This window comes from Podarcis melisellensis (assembly GCF_964234715.1).
Source record: "Podarcis melisellensis genome assembly, chromosome: 4".
Lineage (NCBI taxonomy): Eukaryota > Metazoa > Chordata > Lepidosauria > Squamata > Lacertidae > Podarcis > Podarcis melisellensis.
In genome coordinates, this window is record NC_138531.1 from 98,288,158 (window position 1) to 98,309,109 (window position 20,952).

General features: G+C 45.3%; 2 protein-coding genes and 1 long non-coding RNA gene across 4 annotated transcripts in view; 2 read left to right on the forward strand and 1 right to left on the reverse strand.

The window, feature by feature from the left end:
- The window catches only part of LOC309369379, a 161,346-nt gene that overhangs the window by 63,839 nt on the left and 76,555 nt on the right, over positions 1-20,952 (forward strand). The gene's annotated exons all lie outside the window — the stretch shown is intronic.
- On the reverse strand, positions 2,059-11,525 carry SPCS2 (signal peptidase complex subunit 2). Its single transcript, XM_081910052.1, is given in 6 exon segments — positions 2,059-2,317; positions 5,842-5,976; positions 7,585-7,745; positions 7,958-8,041; positions 11,108-11,200; positions 11,202-11,525. Coding segments are annotated over 6 exon segments (969 nt in total). The 5' UTR covers positions 11,511-11,525; the 3' UTR covers positions 2,059-2,130.
- The window catches only part of XRRA1 (X-ray radiation resistance associated 1), a 42,254-nt gene continuing 35,907 nt past the window's right edge, over positions 14,606-20,952 (forward strand). The window contains exon 1 of the mRNA XM_081909586.1: positions 14,606-14,820. The gene's annotated coding sequence lies outside the window, so the exon portion shown is untranslated. The remainder of the gene's footprint in view (positions 14,821-20,952) is intronic.

A 20,952-nucleotide genomic window follows, 5' to 3' on the forward strand; every position in this document is an offset into this window, starting at 1 on the left:
GGCTTTGCTGAATTCTGAAGGTTGTAAGCAAAGCACGAAGCACTTGCAATTAAAGTTGCAACATGCTAGGGAATGTATTCAGAAGGGACTCGTAAAGGTGTCCTATATGCCAGGTAATGAAATTCCTGCTGATGTATTGTCCAAGATTGTATCAAGGGATCAACACTGTACCTATGTGCAGAAGTTGGGTTTGTACTGATATTGTACGAACACGCTGCCCAGTGATATTCACAGAAAGGGGGAGGATGTTGGTTTCTGCTTTCTTCTCTGTGCAGCGAAGTGCTTGTCACGAGACAGGTTGTTTACATTCCACAGTAAATGCACTGTTGGGTTTCTCACGGGAAAGGAGACTGGATGTGACGTACACTGGTTTCCTGTTTTTCACTGTTCTTTGCAGTTTCACTTTGTGATTCTCTCCGTGCTTTATAGGAGAGAGGATGCATTTTCTGCTCCGGCAGAGGCAAGATGTTTTTCTGTAACATACCAGCTTTGAACTGTAAATAAAGCAATATAGAGTATGTAGCTCGTACTCCTCATCCTTCCGCTGTGCACGGAACGCTGCTTTTTATCATCAACAATCCCAAACTCACCGTCAAATCGCATATCATGTCTGTGGCCACAGCTTGAACCACAAAAATCATACATTGACTGTTTCATTCAGAATTTTTTTCATTGTTTTCCTCCTCTAAAAACTAGGTGCGTCTCATGCAGCGAAAAATACAGTATTTACCAGAAGGCTGCAGATTAAAAGCGTTGGTTGGGAGAAGAGATGGAGCTCAGTGGCAGAACATCTGCTTGCATGTAGTAGGTCCTTGACTCAGTAGAAGGCAGCTTCTCAACTAAAATTAATTCATCTTCTTCCTGATGTCACTACCTTGTTTGTTGCATTGTATTATTTTTCTAATGATATATCATCTTATGGTATTACTCTTTTAAAAGGCTGCTGTTATGAGCCATCAAACCTCAGAAATACATATTTTCAAAAAGGTTTCCAAATTTGGCTGCTGGTGTATGTTTGTGTTACGCATATCTGTTATTGAGTGTGTTGAGGTCACATAAAACATTACATTTGTGAGAGGGACAACAGGACTGCTTTGATTCCACTCTCAACCCCATTATTAACACTTTCACACTGTTTTGACATAAATTTGTTCCTTTTATTGGAGAATAGAGTCATTTTAGAAAATGGCTGTTCACAGAAGGGATAGAAGAGATTTTTCAGCATAAATAAAATGCACCAGATGGGACAAAAAACAGATGGAATGGATTTTAAGCCCCTCCTTGTTGTTTTCTTTTAAAAACTCCTGCCGTTGCCTTTGTCCTGAAATACACCCTGGCAGATTTACTCAGCTTTCTTCCCAGGTCTCTCTCCCATCCAATAAAAGGTTTTCTTTAAAAAAAAAATCATTTTCCTTCTGCCTGATTGATAAATATATATAAAAAAATCAAAACTTGCTTGCAAATGGACAACGTTGGCTTAATAATGGAAGTCCTGTCTTGAATCCCTAACATAAAAACTAAGAATCCTTTTGCAGCCAGCAGCCAAGACAATTAATTAATTCAGCCTAGCTTTTGTGATAAATGCCGCGTGGTGCAGGGCTGTTGCCAGCTTAAAATAAAAAGAATACTACAGAGGGTTATGCAAACTCCCTGCTTCTGAGAGTCCTTAGCAAGTCCACCTTCGTAGGAGCAAAGGAACCTGATGGAGCAGGTTGAAGACGTTCTCAAAGCAAGGCAAAGCGAATCCTGGCTGGATCTTTGCATCTGTTTTGTATGTCTGAAATTTAAAATCTTTTCTCCCCAGTGGCGTAGCGTGGGGGGTGCAGGGGGGGCCGGCCGCACCGGGCGCAACATCTAGGGGTTAGGGTAAGGGGGCGCAAATCCACGGGTTAGGGGCACAAATTACTTGCCTTGCCCCGGGTGCTGACAACCCACGCTACGCCACTGTTTCTCCCCACCTCTGGAGAGAGACAGAGAAAGGAAGGAAGAAGAGAAAGAGAAAGAGAAAAAGAGAGAGAGAGAGAGAGAGAGATCTCAGGACAAAAACAGAGGCTAACATTCGTTGCTATTTTGCTTTATTGGCTTAAACTCAGCATGAGCCCAGCGGGTAAGGTGGACGCCGGACGGAGCCTACTTTATCTTCCTCTCTGTGAGCAGGCTGTCGTGAAGCTTGGAGACTTCTGGCTCAAAGGCCTCCATGACTAAGGTGCCGTTGCAGTCGAAGAATTTGGCGATGGACATGGTGAATTCCGCCTCCCTCTGCTGCCTGGTCCTGCCGCTGATGAATGTCATCTTCAGGGTGTATTTGTCGTCAAACCTAGAGAGAGGGTGGCAGGAGCAGAGAGAGCTGGAGGTCAAGCCATTTAAGTTCTGCTTGCAGCTGCATTACAGAGCTGAAGCTAATAGTTCTGATGTTTTATTGTATTTTTAATATTTTGTTGGGAGCCACCCAGAGTGGCTGGGAAAACCCAGCCAGATGGGTGGGGTATAAATTATTATTATATTAGTCTGGTTAAACAGATCAGAATCTCACTAGACGCCCTGCACTGCTTATTGAGTCCAGCATCCTGTTTTCACAGTGGCCAATCGGGAGACTTTGGGAAATCAGGAGATTTTGGGAATCCCACAAGCAGGATTCTGATTTCCAGAAACTGGTATTATTGCTATTATTATTATTTATTAAATTGGTATACCATCCTATGCCTCCAGGTCTCAGGGTGGTTACAGCATAAAATCACAATACAAAAAAATACAAAATACAGTGGTGCCCCGCAAGACAAATGCCTCGCAAGACGGAAAACTCGCTAGGCGAAAGGGTTTTCCGTTTTTTGAGCTGCTTCGCAAGACGAATTTCCCTATGGGCTTGCTTCGCAAGACGAAAACGTCTTGCAAGTTTGTTTCCTTTTTCTTAACACCGTTAATACAGTTGCGACTTGACTTCGAGGAGCAACTCATAGAACGCATGGTACATAGTAGCCTTTTTTGAGGTTTTTAAAAAATCACTTTGGTGATTTTTGAAGCTTTTCCAAAACGTCTTTTGCAGCCATTTGGTAAGTTAAGCTTTTAAAACTTTTTTGGGGGGTTTTGGATTTTGGGTTGGGGTGTTTGGAATTCAAGGACTTGGTGTGGGGAGGGGTTTGCAAGAATCTGGAAGCTTGTGTGTTTTTTTCTGCATTTTTCTTTTTTTTGTGACCATTGGGGCACTCTGCTGTTTTTTTTAAAAAATTCTGGACTTGAATTTCTGTGTGCTGGGTGGCTGGGGGAACAGTTGGGGAGGCGTTTGCAAGAAACTGGAAGCTTGTGTTTTTTTCTGCATTTTTATGATTTTCTGTGACCATTGGGCCACTCTGCTGTTTTTTTTAAAAAAAATCTGGGTTTGAATTTTGAGCTGCTCTTTACAGTATGTGTGACTTTAAAGAGCACTTAATAAACTTTTGTTGTACCAAATTTGGCTTTGTTTGGACTTTTTTTGACCATAGGAACGCATTAATTGATTTTCAATGCATTCCTATGGGATTTTGTGCTTCGCAAGACGAAAAATTCGCTAGACGAAAAAATTCGCAGAACGGATTAATTTCGTCTTGCGAGGCACCACTGTGCATAATAAAAATTAAAAACAAACCAATAACACCCCTGCCACTCCAACACTTTTAAAAAGGGCATAGCCATCCCAATAGCACTCAATAACTTGTGATAGTTCAGCCAGAATCTCACTGGGGAAGGATGAACCCCTCCATGGCCAAAATGATTTTCCAAAAGCAGTTCCCACTGTCCTCATAGAAAACTAGCCCGAGAGAGCAAATCCTAGCTCTGTACGTGGAAGGAATTTTTCTGCATGCAGCTTTCCCTGGGCGAGAGCCTCCTACCTCCAGTTTAGCACTGTGGTGAAGAACAAGCTTTCAGCAGCGTGATCCTGCAAGCCAAAAACTATCTGTTTCAAACTGTCACTATGTTTTCTTAGGGATAACGGTGATCGTGTTTCAAGTGCTTAATCTGAATAATTAGCGGCGAGGCAGTCTGCAGGGCTATGAGGGCAACATTTGGCTGCTATACTCTGCAACGGCGAGGTTAAGGTTCCTTTAAGGTCTTACAAGCGCAATACCTCAAGGACCACCTTTCTTTATATAAACCATCCTGGACTCTGCATTCATCACAAGGCCCTTCCTTGTGTGCCTCTTCAGTCCAGAGGGTGGCAACACAGGAACGGGGCCTTTTCTGCAGTGGCTCCCCATTTGCGGAGTGCTCTTCTATATACAGTCGTACCTTGGAGGCCAAATGCGTTGGCTCCTGAATGATCGAAACCCCAAGGCAAGTGTCCAGGTTTTCAAACGATTTTCGGAAGCCTAATGTCCGGCACAGCTTCCGATTGGCTGCGGCCAATCGGAAGCCGTGCTTTAGTTTTTGGACGGTTCCAGGAGTCAAACAGACTCCTGGAATGCATTCTGTTCAAAAACCAAGGTACCACTGATCTTTAGGCGCCAGGCAAAAATGTTCCTCTTCAACCAGGCCTTGGGCAGATTAATATTCTATAACCTTATGAATGTGTCTGTGGGAAGTGGGTGTTATTGTTTGGTTTTACTTAATTTATTTGTTCTTAACCTGTATTTTAAGGGATGCGGGCGGCGCTGTGTGTTAAACCAGAGATCCTAGAGCTTGCCGATCAGAAGGTCAGCGGTTTGAATCCCTGCGATGGGGTGAGCTCCCATGGCTCGGTCCCTGCTTCTGCCAACCTAGCAGTTCGAAAGCACGTCAAAGTGCAAGTAGATTAATAGATACCGCTCCGGCGGGAAGGTAAACGGCATTTCCATGCGCTGCTCTGATTCGCCAGAAGCGGCTTGGTCATGCTGGCCACATGACCCAGAAGCTGTACGCCGGCTCCCTCAGCCAATAAAGTGTGATGAGCACAGCAACCCCAGAGTCGTCCGCGACTGGACCTAATGGTCAGGGGTCCCTTTACCTTTAACCTGCATTTTATTCTGTGAACTGCCCCGAGATCTATTGATGAAGGGCTGTATATAAATTTAATAAATAGAATAAATAAATGAGGTGGCACAGGTGGCAAACGGGAAGAGGGCAGAAATGGGGAACTGAGGATAGCAAGGCACGGCTGTGCATGCTCTGCTGGGGAGACATTACTTCTGCACCAAGGAGCAGCATTCGTGACCAGAGCGAACTCTGCGAATTAACTAGAGCTGCACCACGTTTGCTTACTGGGCCCAATTCAGGCACAGGCAAACTCGGCCCTCCAGATGTTTGGGGACTACAACTCCCACCATCCCTAGCTAACAGGATCAGTGGTCAGGGATGATGGGAATTGTAGTGTCAAAACTTCTGGAGGGCCGAGTTTGCCTATGCCTGGCCCAATTTATTCTGGTCGCCAAGGAAATAGGCAAATCTCAGGAACCTCCCCTCCTATACCTTGGAAACTCTGCTCAGCTGCCCACCTCTGGCTTACGCCGTTTCAGCTTATGCAGGAACACAGTGTCAGACTACTAGGTCCATCTAGCTCAGTACTGTCTACACTAACAGGCAGCAGCTCCCTAGTGTTTCAGACGGGTCCTGGTGAGCCCTGCTGGGAGATGCCAGGCATGGAAGCAGAGATCGTCTGCCTGCAAAACAGGTGCTTCGCCTCAGAGCTACATGTGCAACATCCAGGGCTAGAAACTTGTGTTTCCTCCAGAAACAAATGACCGGCGAGATTCTCAGGGCGCCAAATTTGACAGCCGAAACCATCCCCTACAGCTGCGGGGTACAATACAGAAATGGAGAGGATACTCAAAAGCCCTGTACATCGTTATAAGGTTTCTCCCAGGGGCGGGAGGGGAGAGAAGAGGCTGGTACCTTTTCAGACTCGAGGAAAGCTGCCAGATGTCATCAGGATCCATTCCAGCTGGATCTTTCCTATGTGCTACCAGGAAGATGCTCTTCTCCTTATACGAGGTATAGATGGTCAGAATCCCCATCATAACAAAATACGTGGGGAGACATTAAGGAAAAGAGTGTTGGAAAAGAGAATTATTGCCCTATAAAAGCCATGGGTCTGGATCCGACGGTTTTGCAAACGAGGAATGCCACCAGGCTCAAGCCCACTTGACAGGAGCAGCAATAAAACTGCCAGCGCGTTTGCAAAGCTAAGCAATGGCCCAGTATGGTTTCAAATTGGATGGGAGGATGCCTGCATGGGGGGAGGGGCGCGTTTGGACTAGATGACGCTCTGGATCCCTTCCAACTCTGCAATCCTATACAAAATCGCAAGAAATCAGCAAGGGGTTTTCCCCAGCAGTGTGGCCTTTCCTCTTGTGTGGACAGGGTTCTGGAGTAAGGTTCCATGTGATCAGGAAGTCATGTATTACTATGACTTTATTGAATTGTCTTGATGAATTCATTGCTGTTGATTCAGGTAGGTAGCCGTGTTGGTCTGAGGCAGTAGAAATATATTTTAAAAATGTCCAGTAGCACCTTAGAGACCAACTAAGTTTGTTCTTGGTATGAGCTTTCGTGTGCAAGCACATGAAAACTCATACCATGAACAAACTTAAAGGGAAGCCTGACCATTAGGTCCAGTCGCGGACGACTCAGGGGTGGCGGTCTCTAAGGTGCTACTGGACAACTTTTTAATTTATATTTCATTGTTGTTTGCTTTATATGCCATTGTATTTTACATTCTAGTGCATATCAACGTACAGTGGCACCTCAGTTTACGAACTTAATCCGTTCCAGAAGACTGTTCTTAAACCGAAAGTGTTCTTAAACCGAGGTGTGCTTTCCCTAATGAGGCCTTCCGCTGCCGGCGCCCTTCCACTGTTGGGATTCCGTTCTTAGACTGAGGTACAGTTCGCAAACCGGGACACTACTTCTGGTTTTGCGGAGTTCGTAAACCAAATCATTCATAAGCAGGGCTGTTCTTAAACCGAGGTACCACTGTATAAGTTGCATTTTCAGCTGAATCTGGGGAAACCACTTGAAGCATCTGTTGTGTCGAGTTACAGTGGTACCTTGGTTTGCAATCGCTTTGGATTACAACTGTTTTGGATTAGAACTACGTCAAACCCAGAAGTGTGTGTCCCTTTTTTTGGATTACAACCCATTTTTTTTGGTTTACAATCGATTTTTTTTGGGGGGGACGCCCCATTGGTGAAAGTGCGCCTTGGGTTACAACCTGTTTTGGTTTACAACTGGACCTCCTGAACAGATTATGGTTGTAAACCACGGTACCACTGTATTTCAATTGCTTTTGTTTGATTTGCCCATTACAAACAGCTGAAAGCCTGTAGGTTTTTGATAATAAACCCGATTTGCAATGGGAGCTGAATAATTTTGATTGCAACTGTAGTTCAACCGTTTGCAATGCAGGAATCTTTGCCCAACGAGCCCACAAACCTGAGATTAAGGGTCTAATGCTCTACCAGTTGAGCTATCTCAGGTCTTTCCAAAATTGCACTTTCCATCTTGTGCAAGCGGGGTGGGGGCAGCTTTGACAAGACACCCTCTTAAGGGCAGGCTAGATCTGATTTCGGCAACCAAGCCATGAAGGGGAATGAATCCTTGGGGGAGGCTGAGGCCCCAGCCCCCTTAAAAGGATATGATACAACACAGACAGCAAGAACTGGCTTGGATTCGGGGAAGGGGTGAAGATAATCCCATATTAAAGCCACGATGGCGAAGAGGCAAGAGATTGTGCAGATAACAAGGCGGCCATCTATCAGGCAGAAGTTCTCCACGTACTTGTACTTTTCCAACAGAACCTAGAGGGAGGGAAAGAAGAGCATTTAACAAAGGAAAGAGCAAACCCGATCTAGACCTCGAGGAGTCATAGGATCAGAGCAATGGAGAGATACAGGAATTTAGCAAAGTATTCCCCAACAGACTGATGAGGAGGCTAGCAAGGAGGAATAACGAAGCCTACAAAACCATGAAGGAAATACCCGGCTATTCCACAAGGGAGGGGAAATGGTACCTTTTTGGCGGAATCGTCCAACGAGTTCTTCACGGCTGAACCATCCCACTTGTCCACTTTTACAGGTTTGTCATCAATCTTCCACTGTGGGGTAAAGGAACAAAAACACAAGCAAGAGTTGCATCAATGAGTGCCCCTCAATTATCGCAGGTGAAAGCGGTCAGTCATCCTGTGCATCTGTTAAATTTATAACCAACTCTTCTATATGTCAACAGCAGCGTCTGGTTGGCTCCCAAACCATTTCCAATTTGGGGCCCGTGAATGTTTTCAGCGCAGTGCTCCTGAAATGTGCAACGCCGACAGCGACGGAATAATGGGTGTTGCAGAGAGGAACACCAGGTGCAGCTTGCCAAAGACCTCTGCCTGCAATTAAACGTGACGATAAATATACTGGATTACATCCAACAAGGTCATACTCGAGGGGAGACACACTAAAACCAATGGGCTTAAGTTAGCCATGACTAATGCAAATCCATTGATTTCAATGGGCTTATCTCGTGTATGACTTAGCTGGATACAGCCCATGTGAAACGTCCATAGTAGTTTCCCCTGCAGTCAGGGGTTGCTTGATAGACCTCACATGTCATGGGGACCCCTATTACACTGACCATTACAACAGGAGACGCCACAGCTCAGAGGCACGCAAATCACAAGTCTTCCCAAGATCCCAGGCTCTAGCACAGGGGTTGGCAAAGTTTTTGTGGCGTGGGCTGGTTCTCCTTCCGGCGCAGAGGATGCGAGCGCAGCTTCCCATTGGCTGCAGGAGCTTCCTGCAGCCAATGGGAAGTCGGCCAGCGTCGTGGAAGGCGGTCCCCGCTCTGCTCTGTGCCAGTTTAGCATGGCACACGGGAGCCGACTGAGCGGGCATCCATGGGCCGGTTAAATGACCCCCATGGGCTGCTTGCGGCCCATGGGCCTTAGGTTGCCAACCCCTGCTCTAGCATCTCAGGGCCAAACAAGATGTGGTGTTGATGTCTTCAGCCCTGATGCACTTCATTTTATGCTACAGGGTGTTTGCTTGTGAGCACAGCCAGCTTGGGACCATTCCACACACACACAACGCAATAAGAAGATTGGAGCAGGACTGTGGTAGGGCAAAGAGTGAAAGCCCCTCTCCCCATGCACAGAGAAAATACGGGGCTAAATGATCCATTTTGCATGTTCAAACAAAAAACTCTCCCTCACATTTGGTTATAAACAGTTGTTAAGATACATATGCTTGTGGAACAGTGTAGCAGGAATCAACACAGGCTTTTGAAAAGATGCATAAGCTTGAAGCATAAGCCCTAGGCTGCATTAAATGAAGTTTTACTTACTGTAATGAATAATTTGAAGTTAGTCACATCCCTCAATTCCTACTCCCGAGTATGACTGAATGGAGCCCTGCCCTGCCTAATAAAGATACTAAGAGCTAATGTGGCCTAGCGGTCAGAGGCTAAGCCATGAACTTCCTTCCTCCTTCCATTTCTGCAGGTTGCTTCCTGTTACTCGCTACAACCCTAAAACAGAGAGACACATCACCCCTCTTAAAGTACACATCATCCTTTTTGAGACAGAGGGAGCGTTTCAACTGCTCAAGGTTCAAAGGGAATTCTGAATCCATCCCTTTCCAACATGGGAGACAGAAAGCAAGCCTTCCTGTGGATAATATGATAAAATCCTACGCAGGAGGGCAACAATTCAGATTTGTTCAAGACTCTGGAAGTCTAGAGCAGCTGCCCATCAGTGTAGGTGATACTGACACCTCTCACCACTAGAAAGTTCTTCCTGATGTTTAGTCAGGATTCGCCTTTCTCGTCTAGCCATGGGTTCGAGTCCTACTCTCCAAAGCTGGAGAAGACAAGCTTGCTCCATCTTTCACGTGACATCCCTTCATATATTTGACGACAACTAACGCATCTCCTCTCAGTCTCCTTTTCCCCAGGCTAAACTTCCCAAGCTCCTTCAACCGTTCCTCATCAGGCTGAGTTTCTAAACCCCTGATCATCTTGGTCGCCCTTCCTTGCACACCTTCCAGCTTATCAATAACCAGCTTATCAGGGAAGTTTTTAATGTGTGACATTTTAATGTATTTTTAATCCTTGTTGGAAGCCAACCAATGTGGCTGGGGAAACTCAGCCAGATGGGTGGGGTACAAATAACAAATTATTATTATTGTTATTATTATTATATTGTGCAAATAAATGCTGCAGGGGAGGGAGAGAACAGCCTCCTCCTCCATGAACACCCCTCTTTCAAAGCCAACGCAGCTGGTGGCCACCAACGACATCAAGGAACACACAAAGAGCCCTGCAGCTGGGTCAGGCCAAAGGGACACGATAGCAGTGACACGAGAGCTCAGTGAGCAGAGCACAAGGCTGTTGCTCTCAGGGTCGCGGGCTCAAGCCCCACCTTGGGTGAAAGATCCCTGCATTGCAGGGGGCTGGACTAAAAGACCCTTGTGGCATCGCAGCTGCCGCACCTCTGTGCTTTTGCCTCCTCCTCCTCCTCTTCCAAAGCCACCCAAATTGCTGGCCGCCCCTAACTCTTGTGGCAGCGAGTTCCGCACGCTAACGGCGTGAAGAACCGGGAACTGGGGGAAGGTGAAAGCTGCCTTGTGGTTCCTCTGGGAATGGATGGATGGAGTCTAATAATAATAACTCTGGGCGGCTTCCAACTGAATATTAAAAACAATACAGCATCAGACATTAAAAATTTCCCTAAACAGGGCTGCCTTCAAGATGTCTTCTAAAAGTCACTTAGTTGTTTATTGCCTTGACATCTGATGAGAGGGCGTTCCATAGGGCAGGCGCCACTACCAAGAAGGCTCTTTGCCTTGTTCCCTGTAACCTCACTTCTCGCAGGAAGGGAACCGCCAGAAGGCCCTCGGAGCTGGACCTCCTGGGCTATGTCTGGGCTGAACGATGGGGGTGGAGACGCTCCTTCAGGTTTCCTGGACCGAGGCCATTTAGGGCTTTCAAGGTCAGCACCAGCACTTTGAATTGTGCTCAGAAACGTTCCTTAGCCTACGGAACTCCCCGCCACTGCATTCGTCCAGGCGCGCGCGTGTGGTTTTTTTCTTTTTTTTTTTGCTCCCTCCTCCCTCGCCGAGGCCCTTCCAGCCCGGCTCCCTCGAAGCAGAACGACCCCTGCCCGCTTAGCCCGGTCCACCTTGTCCAGTATCCCGTTCTTGTTAGCGCCGCCGCCGCCGCCTCCTCCAGCGCCGCCGCCTTTCGCCGCCATCTTGCCTCCTCCTCCCTGCTTAGCGACCTGTTCGCCGCTGATTGGCCGGGAGCGGGAAGAACGGGGCGCGCAAGGGACGGCGGGATTGGTAGTTTGGAACGCGGCGACGGGCGCGGAGGGAGATAGGCCGGCGTGTATGCGCGTGCGCATTGGGGGGTTTGCCTGTTGTAAAATGGACTATGGAATTCTGGGAAGAACTAGGCGTGCCCTGCGCGACAATGGCCCGGATTCTCCTTCGCCGCCGCCCCGCGTGGCATTCTGGGAGGCGTAGTTCTCTCCCGGCTTCCGGCTTCCTCGTTACCGTGGCAACCGCGTGGCCGGGCGAGGACATGGGAACCGGGGCCTCCTCGTAAAGGGAGAAGGGAAAGAAGGCGAGCGGGGGGTGGGGGGTGGTCGTGCTCCGGAGGGGGCGGAGTAGACTGACTGCTGCGGGGCAAAGGCCAGGTAAAGCGTGGTAGAGAATGAAAACAACCGCCCCTCTTTCTGTTTCTCTGTCGCCGCCTTTCTAGCCCTTGGAGGTCTTCGACCTCTATGGCTTCCCCACCCCCAATGCTGCCTCACACCTGGACAGGTGACCCCGGACAGGTGAGGGGTCGGGCTCAGGGTGCAGAGCCCCAGGCCTGCCCCCAGGCCCCACTCAGCTGTGAAGATGGCTGGGGGGATTGGGGACCAGGCGCTCTCTCATTCTTTCTCAGCAGCCCAAGGGACTACCTCACAGGGGTGCTGTGAAGACAAAATGGGCCAGCCATATCTATCTATCTATCTGGTATCATCTATCTATCTATCTATCTATCTATCTATCTATCTATTTCCATGTCTATGTTTTCTATTTCTATTTCTTTCTTAGCAGCCCAAGGGACTACCTTGCAGGAGTGCTGTGGAAATAAAACGGGCCAGCCATATCTATTATCTATCTATATTTCTATTTCTTTATCAGCAGCCAATGGACTACCTCACAGGGGTGCTGTGAAGACAAAACGGGCCAACCATATCTATCTGTCTATTTCCCTATCTATCTATTATCTATCTATATTTCTATTTCTTTCACAGCAGCGCAAGGGACTACCTCGCAGGGGTGCTGTGGAAATAAAACGGGCCAGCCATATATATATTTCTCTCTCTTCCATTCTGTTTCTATTTCTCAACAGCCCAAGACACTACCTCACAGGGTTGCTGTGAAGATACAACAGGCCAGTCATTCTCTCATCTATCTATCTATCTATCTATCTATCTATCTATCTATCTATCTCTCTTTCTCTCTTTCTCTGTCTCTCTCTTTCTATTTCTTTCTCAGCAGCCCCAGGCACTGGGTGGCTGTGAAGTAGTGTGGTCACCTTTGTTCTGGGAAAATACGCAGATTCAGAATGAAATGTCTCAGCAAGAGTTGTTTTAAATTACTTTCTTTTGACCCCAAGGGCTCAGGAAAATCTGTCAAAATCTTTCTACAATTTCTACTTTTAGTTAATTTTTTTTTTTTATTTACTTGATTTAGGTGGGAGCATCTGCCCCCCTGCTCCCCCCTGACTACACCCATGGGGGGGGGGGGTTCCCCACCTGGTGCTGAAGTGACTTCAGAGCAATCAAGTACAATCTATTGCAGCCAACAGGGTGGCCCTCTGGAATTTGTCACACATACACACACACGTGAATGTGTAAATGTGCCTGTGCTTGGCTATCCAGAACTTAAATCCATGACCTTTTGCACATCCTTTCAAGCACATGCATTTGGAGAGCATCCTTAACTTGGCAGAGAGAGAGAGAGAGAGAGAAATACAGGACAAAACTGTATCAATACAGGACGTAGCATTTTACATCGAAATACGGGACAATCCTGTATTGTGCAGGACAGGTGGCAACCTTACAGTGTGAAGATAAAATGGGCCAGTCATATCTATATTTCTCTCTTTCTATTTCTTTCTCAGCAGCTCAAGGCACTACCTCGCCGGGTTGCTGAGAAGATAAAATAGGATAAGGGAAGGGGCTGGGATCATTGTCTAGGACACTGGAGGGTGTGTGAGATGGAAAGGCAAGGATTGTAAGCTTGCAAAATTCCAGTCCTCATGGCAGCTGTGGGGTGCCTGGAAGGTAGAATTGTAGTTGGAGAGGTATGAGTAGCTCAGTCCGCAGAGCACAAAGAGGGCCGTGGGTTTGAGCCCCTTGTTGGGCAGAAGATTCCTGCATTGCAAGGGGGTTGGACCAGATGACCCTCAAGGTCCCTTCCAACTACGATCCTATGATTGTGTGAGAGAGAGTGAGAAGGAAGGAGGGAGGGGTGCCTGGCTGATTGCAACTGAAGCAAATGGGAGAGGCTGCATTTTCCCTGTGCAGGTTGCTGACGTGTTGCCCCTCCTCAAAAAATAATAATACAGTCATATCTCAGGTGGCGCTGTGGGTAAAACCTCAGCGCCTAGGACTTGCCGATCGCATGGTTGGCGGTTCGAATCCCCGCGGCGAGGTACACTCCCGTCGTTCGGTCCCAGCGCCTGCCAATCTAGCAGTTCGAAAACACCCCCGGGTGCAAGTAGATAAATAGGGACCGCTTACCAGCGGGAAGGTAAGCAGCGTACCATGTGCTGCGCTGGCTCGCCAGATGCAGCTTGTCACGCTGGCCACGTGACCCGGAAGTGTATGCGGACAGCGCTGGCTCCCGGCCTATAGAGTGAGATGAGCACATAACCCTAGAGTCTGGCAAGACTGGCCCGAACGGGCAGGGGTACCTTTAGCTTTTTTTTATCTCGGGTTACAGACGCTTTGGGTTGCACAATTTCGGGTTGCACACTGCGCCAAACCCGGAAGTACCGGAACAGGTTACTTCCGGATTTTTGCGCATGCGCAGAAGTGCTAAATCACACTTTGCAATGTGCAGAAGCGCCAATTGCGACCCAAGTGTGCACAGACACGGCGCTGCGGGTTGCAAACCTGCTTCCCGCATGGATCACGTTCGCAATCCAAGTGTCCACTGTAATCAGGACTGGAGGGGGGGTGCAGAGGCAAAGTGTTCAAGTATCCCATTCTTGAGGCAGTGTGGTGTAGTGGCTAGAGTGTCATACTATGACCTGGGAAAGGGGGGTTCAAAGCCCTACATGGCCACAAAGCTCACTGCCTCTCAGCCTACCCATCCTTGAAGGGTTGTTTTGGGAATTATATGATGAGTGGGAGAAGCATTTTCTCCTTGGAGAAAAATGTGGGATGTAAATGCAATAAGTAAGTAAATAAACAGAGCCCTAATCTTGACAAAACATACATAGGAAGCAGATGCCACTGTGGATAGATTTCTGCAGGCAAAGCAGTTGCTGGGCCTCTGAGCTACGGCCCTTCCTCTTCCTGCCCCCCATTATATGCTAAAAAATAAAGCCCTGCATTTAAGGACCCAGCGTGGAGGACATAATGCTGTATCCGAGAGCAGACCATTGCTTTTCTTTCAAGGAATGAATGGCAACCATTGATTTGCAACGGGAGGAAGTCGCAGCGTGTCCTGCAGAAACACTGATCCTGGCCTGCTTTGACCCCAGTTATCAAGAATCAGCTCTGCTCCTGTCTGTGCAGCCTCCAGCTCCTGAACTCTGTTTCCAACACTAAAGCTGTGGTGTGAAGTTTAAGGAACGGGATTTTATGTGAAGATTCCTACAGCATTTCTTAAGGTATGAAATCTGGAACAATCCTCTGCCTGTCCCTGCCATAATAATAATAATAATAATAATAATAATAATTTATTTATATCACGCCCTCCCCAGACAAAGCCGGGCTCAGAGCGGCTAACAACAGCAAAAATAGCACAATTTACATAAAATCCCAGTCAATTAACTGAAATACATCCTAAAATCAATTCATTCTAAATTCATTTTTTTTTTTTTATAAAAATTTTTATTAAGATTTTTTACAGATACATATTTAACAAACAAAATAGGTTTCATAACATCTTTTCATTCTATTGCGGACTCCCTCACGTCTCCCGCTTCCACTCTCATCATTAAAAACGAATTTTCCAAGCAAATTATCATCTTGTTTATACTCTTAAGTGCAATATTTAGGTTAAACTCAAATAAAAAATTATAATTTAATGGTAGACAGTTATTTCTGCTCTGGCTTCCTTGTTAGGATTCAACCAAATTACAGTACTTTTGTAAATAAATCTTAAATTTCTTCCAGTCTTCTTCAACCCTCTCCTCTCCCAGGTCGCGGATTCTGCCAGTCATCTCAGCCAGTTGCATATAGTCCATCAGCTGCATCTGCCATTCTTCCAGTGTTGGTAGATCTTGGGTTTTCCAGCTCTTAGCAATAAGTATCCTTGCCGCCGTTGTAGCGTACATAAAAAATGTTCTATCCTTCTTTAACACGTTCTGGCCGACCATGCCCAGAAGGAAGGCCTCTGGTTTCTTGGTGAAGGTATACTTAAATACCTTTTTTAACTCATTATATATCATTTCCCAAAAGGCCTTCACTTTAGGGCAGGTCCACCAGAGGTGAAAGAATGTTCCTTCATTTTCCTTACATTTCCAACATTTGTTATCAGACGAATGGTATATTTTAGCCAATTTCACTGGGGTCATGTACCATCTATATATCATTTTCATTACATTTTCCTTCAGAGCATTACATGCTGTGAAGTTCAGCCCGATAGTCCATAACCTTTCCCAGTCCTCAAACATAATGTTGTGCCCAATATCCTGGGCCCACTTTATCATAGCCGATTTAACCAATTCGTCTTGTGTGTTCCATTTCAGCAGCAAGTTATACATTTTTGAAAGTACCTTGGTCTTAGGTTCTAGCAGTTCTGTCTCCAGTTTCGATTTCTCCACCTGGAATCCTAACTTTTTATCAATCTTAAACACTTCCTTAATCTGAGCATAGTGTAACCAGTCTCGCACTTTATCTTTCATTTTCTCTAAACTCTGCAGTTTCCAATTGTCTCCATCCCTTTCTAGTATTTCCCAATATTTTGGCCAATTGGCCTCCATATTGGGTCTTTTTCGGGCCTTGGCCTCCAAAGGTGACAGCCACCTCGGTGTTTTGTTTTCTAATAAGTCTTTGTATCTTGTCCAGACATTAAATATTGCTTTTCTGACAATATGGTTCTTAAAGACCTTGTTGATCTTAACCTTGTCATACCATAAATATGCATGCCATCCAAATGCATTGTTAAAACCTTCCAAATCCAGCACATCCGTGTCCTCCAGAAGTAGCCAGTCTTTTAGCCAGCAGAAAGCTGCGGCTTCATAGTACAACTTTAAGTCTGGCAGGGCAAAGCCCCCTCTTTCTTTTGCGTCCGTTAATATCTTAAACTTAATTCTGGGCTTTTTGCCCTGCCAGACAAATTTGGAGATATCTTTCTGCCACTTCCGGAAGCACTCCGTTTTATCTACAATCTGCAATGTCTGAAACAAAAATAACATTTTTGGTAATACATTCATCTTAATAGCAGCTATTCGACCTAACAATGAAAGTTTCAATTTTGACCAGCTATCCAAGTCTCTCTTAATTTCAGACCAACATTTTTCATAATTATCTTTAAACAGACTCAAATTCTTTGCTGTTATGTTTACCCCTAGGTATTTAACTTTCTTAACCACAGTTAACTCTGTCTCTCTCTGAAACCGTTCCGACTCAATATCTGTCAAGTTTTTTCCCAACACCTTGGTTTTTTGCTTATTTAGTTTAAATCCCGCCACCCGACCAAAATCCTGGATTAGTTGTAGTACTCTTTTCGTACTAGATTCTGGCTCCTGTAATGTCAGAACTAAGTCATCTGCAAACGCTTTAAGTTTGTATTGTTTCGCTCCGACCTGTATCCCTTCCACCAACCTGTCCCCTCTAATCGTGTTCAAGAGCACCTCCAGGACCGAGATAAATAGTAACGGGGAAATCGGACAGCCTTGTCGTGTTCCTTTTTCAATTTTAAACTCTTCTGTAACCACATTGTTAACTATCAGTTTAGCCTTTTGTTCTGAATATATTGCATCAATCCCATTCTCAAACCCCCGGCCCACTCCCATTTCTTTTAGATTCCCTTTCATAAACTTCCAGGATATGTTATCAAAGGCCTTCTCCGCATCTATAAAAATTAAAACAGCTTTAGTATTTATGTCTGTTTGTAAAAGCTCCAATATATCTATAATGTTCCTTGTATTGGCAGACATATGTCTACCTGGGAGAAAGCCTGCCTGGTCTTTATGGATTACTTTGTTTAAAACCCTCTTGAATCTACTTGCCAAAACGTCTGCGAATATTTTGTAATCCACATTTAAAAGGGAGATGGGACGGTAGTTCTTAAGCTGTGTCTTTTCAGTTTCCGATTTTGGTATCAATGTGATGAAAGCTTCTTTCCACGATTCTGGCGCCTTCTTCCCCTCTACAATTTCATTGCTGACCTCCATCAGTGGTTGTATCAAATAGTCTTTCAATGTCTTATAGTACTTGGAGGTCAGCCCATCTGGTCCTGGTGATTTGCCCTGTTTCATATTTTGGATGGCCTGCTCAATCTCTTGTCGTGTTATTTTGCCATTCAGAATTGATCTATTTTCTTCTGACAACTTTGCCAGTCCATTTGTCTTTAGAAATTGTTTAATCGCTGCTTCATCTTGTGGCCCTTGAGTGTATAATTTTTTGAAATATCTCTGGAAACACTTTCTAATCTCTCCGGGGTTCTGGATACATCTTCCTTCAATCTCTAAGTTTGTCACTGTGTTTAACTTTTGTCTCCTCTTCAACTGCCAAGCTAGCAGTTTTCCACATTTATTAGCCGACTCAAAAGTTTTTTGTTTCATTAATTTGATTTTCCATTCTATTTCCTGATTTATCAGTTTACAATATTGTGCTTGGTAAAGTTTGATTTCTCTCAGAATCGGCTGGGACTTCGGATTAAGTCTTAACTTCTTCTCCAACTCCTTGATTTTTTCCAAAATTTTATCTTTCCTTTCGTTTTGTTTCCTTTTCTTTACTGTGTTCTGTTGTATCAGGAACCCCCTCATCACGGCCTTACTTGCGTCCCAGATAGTTCTTTTTTCCACTGTGGTGTTCATATTGATCTCAAAATAATCCTTTAGGGCTTTTTGGGCCTTCTTAGTGATCTCCTGATCTCTAAACAGGCCATCATTCATCTTCCATCTGAAGGAACCGGTTGGAATCAATGTCATGTCCATTCTCAGTGCGTTATGGTCGGAGCATGTCTTTGGGCAGATTTCCACCTTTCTGATCTTGGGTGCCAGACCTCTAGTTATCCATATCTGGTCGATTCTTGTCCAAGTCAGTTGGGCTTCAGAGAAAAATGTTCCTTCCCTTCCCAAGGGGTTTCTCACTCTCCAAATGTCAATCCAGTCCATATTGTCTGTCATTTCAAAGAAGGTCTTTGGTAGTCTCCCATCTTTAGAAATTTTTTGGCTCTGTGACTTATCCATATTGGTTGATACAACTCCATTCATATCTCCCATCATAATGATGTTGTTGTAGTCCAGATAGTCCAGCATGGTCTCATGCAACTTCTTATAGAATTCCGATTTTCCTTCATTTGGAGCATAAATTCCTAATATTAGTATTTTTTCCCCTTGATGTTGTATTTCTATCGCCAAAATTCTTCCATGCTCATCTTTAAACAGAAATTTAGGTGAAAGGCTCTCTTTTGCATAAATTACCACACCTCTCTTTTTAACTGTATCCGAAGATATAAATTCCTGACCAAGTCTTTTATTTATTAACACTTTTCTGTGGAGCCTGGTCACATGTGTTTCCTGTAAGCAAATAATGTCCAAATGTTCCTTTTTTAAAATGTGAAAGATTTTTCTCCTTTTTCCTGGAATGTTACAGCCATTTATGTTCCAGCTCAAAAGTTGCAGAGACATCCTGAATATATCTGGTTATTCTTGCTGTGGGGGTACCTTATTGTCAGATTTTTGGGGGTCCGAGGGTGCAGGAACCCCCGGAGGTTCAGGCCCTGGGGGTAATCCAAGTCCCTTGTGAAGATCTTCTCCGTGTGCCACCAAAAACTTGTCTCTATCCTCCGGCGTTCTAATTTTAATCTTCCTCCCTCTGAAAGTAAACGACAAACCTTGGGGAAACTCCCACCTGAAGATGATTGAGTTGCTCCTTAGCAGTTTTACTAATTCCGAGTAGTCTGCTCGAAGATCCAACAGCTGTTTAGGAATATCCTTATAAATTTCAATTCTTTTGTCCAAAATATCCAGTGACTTTCCGTAGTGCAGGCCTAGAATCTTGTCCCTTTCCTCCTTTGATCTCAATATTATCAAACAGTCTCTGGGCTTCTCCTTCTTTATAAGTCTTCCAAGCCTAAAAGCAGATAGTATTTTAAAGTCTTTTTCTTCTAAGTTCCAAAACTTGGAAAATTCCTTGGTAAGGAACTCAGTTAAGTTACCTTCTTCCACTTCTGGAATTGAGCGTATCCTTAAATTGGCCTCCCTGTTCCGAAGTTCTGTCATGGAAAAGTAGATCTGGTGTTCTCCTACTTGTTTGCTGAGTGGTCTTACTTCTTTTTCAAGCTGTCCCAATCTTTGGCTAGTGTCTTCCGCCAGTTTCCGATTTTCACCTACAGCCTCCTTCAATTCTCCAATAGATTGAACATTCTGTGCAACTTGTCCAGTTAGTCTATTTAAACTTTCTGTGTTTAAGTCAATTTTAGCTGATTGCTGGTCAGCCTTTCTGTCCAGAGCCTCCAATTTTTCAAAAATTTTCTCCAAAATAGTGCCACTTGCTCCTGAGGCCATATCTTCCAGTTGTAATTCCTCAGTTTCTCCCTCCCCTGATTGTAGCAGGGAGGCCGCTTCTGCCTCAGGAGGCAAAGTAGTAGGCAAAGCAGGCACAGATGATCTACGCTGTGAGACTGTCGGTAAAGTTAACGTTGTTTGTCTGGTTCTTCCCCTTTTTCTTGTTCCACTCATTCCAAAGTTATCTAAAAGCCAAGGTCAAACTGAATTGTTCCCATGAGAAAATAAGAGCCCAGATGGTAACACTCAAACAGGAGGCCGGGAAAGAGAAAGTAAAACAAAGTCACTGCTGTAGATCCAAAAATCCTCTAGGTGGAGCTTAGAATGTCTTTGGGGAGGAAGTCCAATCCAATTAAAGTTAGTAAGTCTGAATTGATCTCCAAAGATCTTCACAAAGATAAGTTTTAGCAGAGTTAAAACTTAAAGCCAAACATTGTTTCCAAAAGTGCTTAGACCACAAGTGTTTCAAAGTAACAAATTCAAACTCAGTATGTTCCAAAGTTCAGATTCAAAGTATCCAAAGCTTGCAGGCTGACTGCTCAGTTACTCAGGCAGCTCCAGTACCTGGGTTTCTTACTTTTATTTGTAATCCAATAGATCAACAGAAGACAGGTACCCTTGTCTCAATGAAGGTCCAAAAAACAGCCACTTAAAGTCTTTAAATCAGCCAGAAACAACAGTTTAAATAGATGCCAGATCAGTCAATGCAAAAAATTACTCTTTGTCTCCACTCCTCCTGCTCTTTACTTTCAAGTTCAGTGTCAGCGGAAGACGGACTTCCTGTTTTTCGTCACTCCGCTTTCAGCCAAATTCACAATTTTTAGAGGCTTTAGAAGTATAGTGTCCAAATTACTCACGGGTTGTTGCTTTCCAAAGTTAGCAGTTTCAAGAAGAAAGGTCAGCGCTCACCGGCAACAGCGACGCGGCTTCGCTCCGTTGATCGCGCAACGACCCACAGCGCCGCTACCCCCTCCGCGGTCCGGAGCCCCTTACGGGGTCCCTTCGTCGTTTTAGGGGCTGCTTTTGGCGCCCGCCGGGTCTCAGGACCACAGGCTTCTG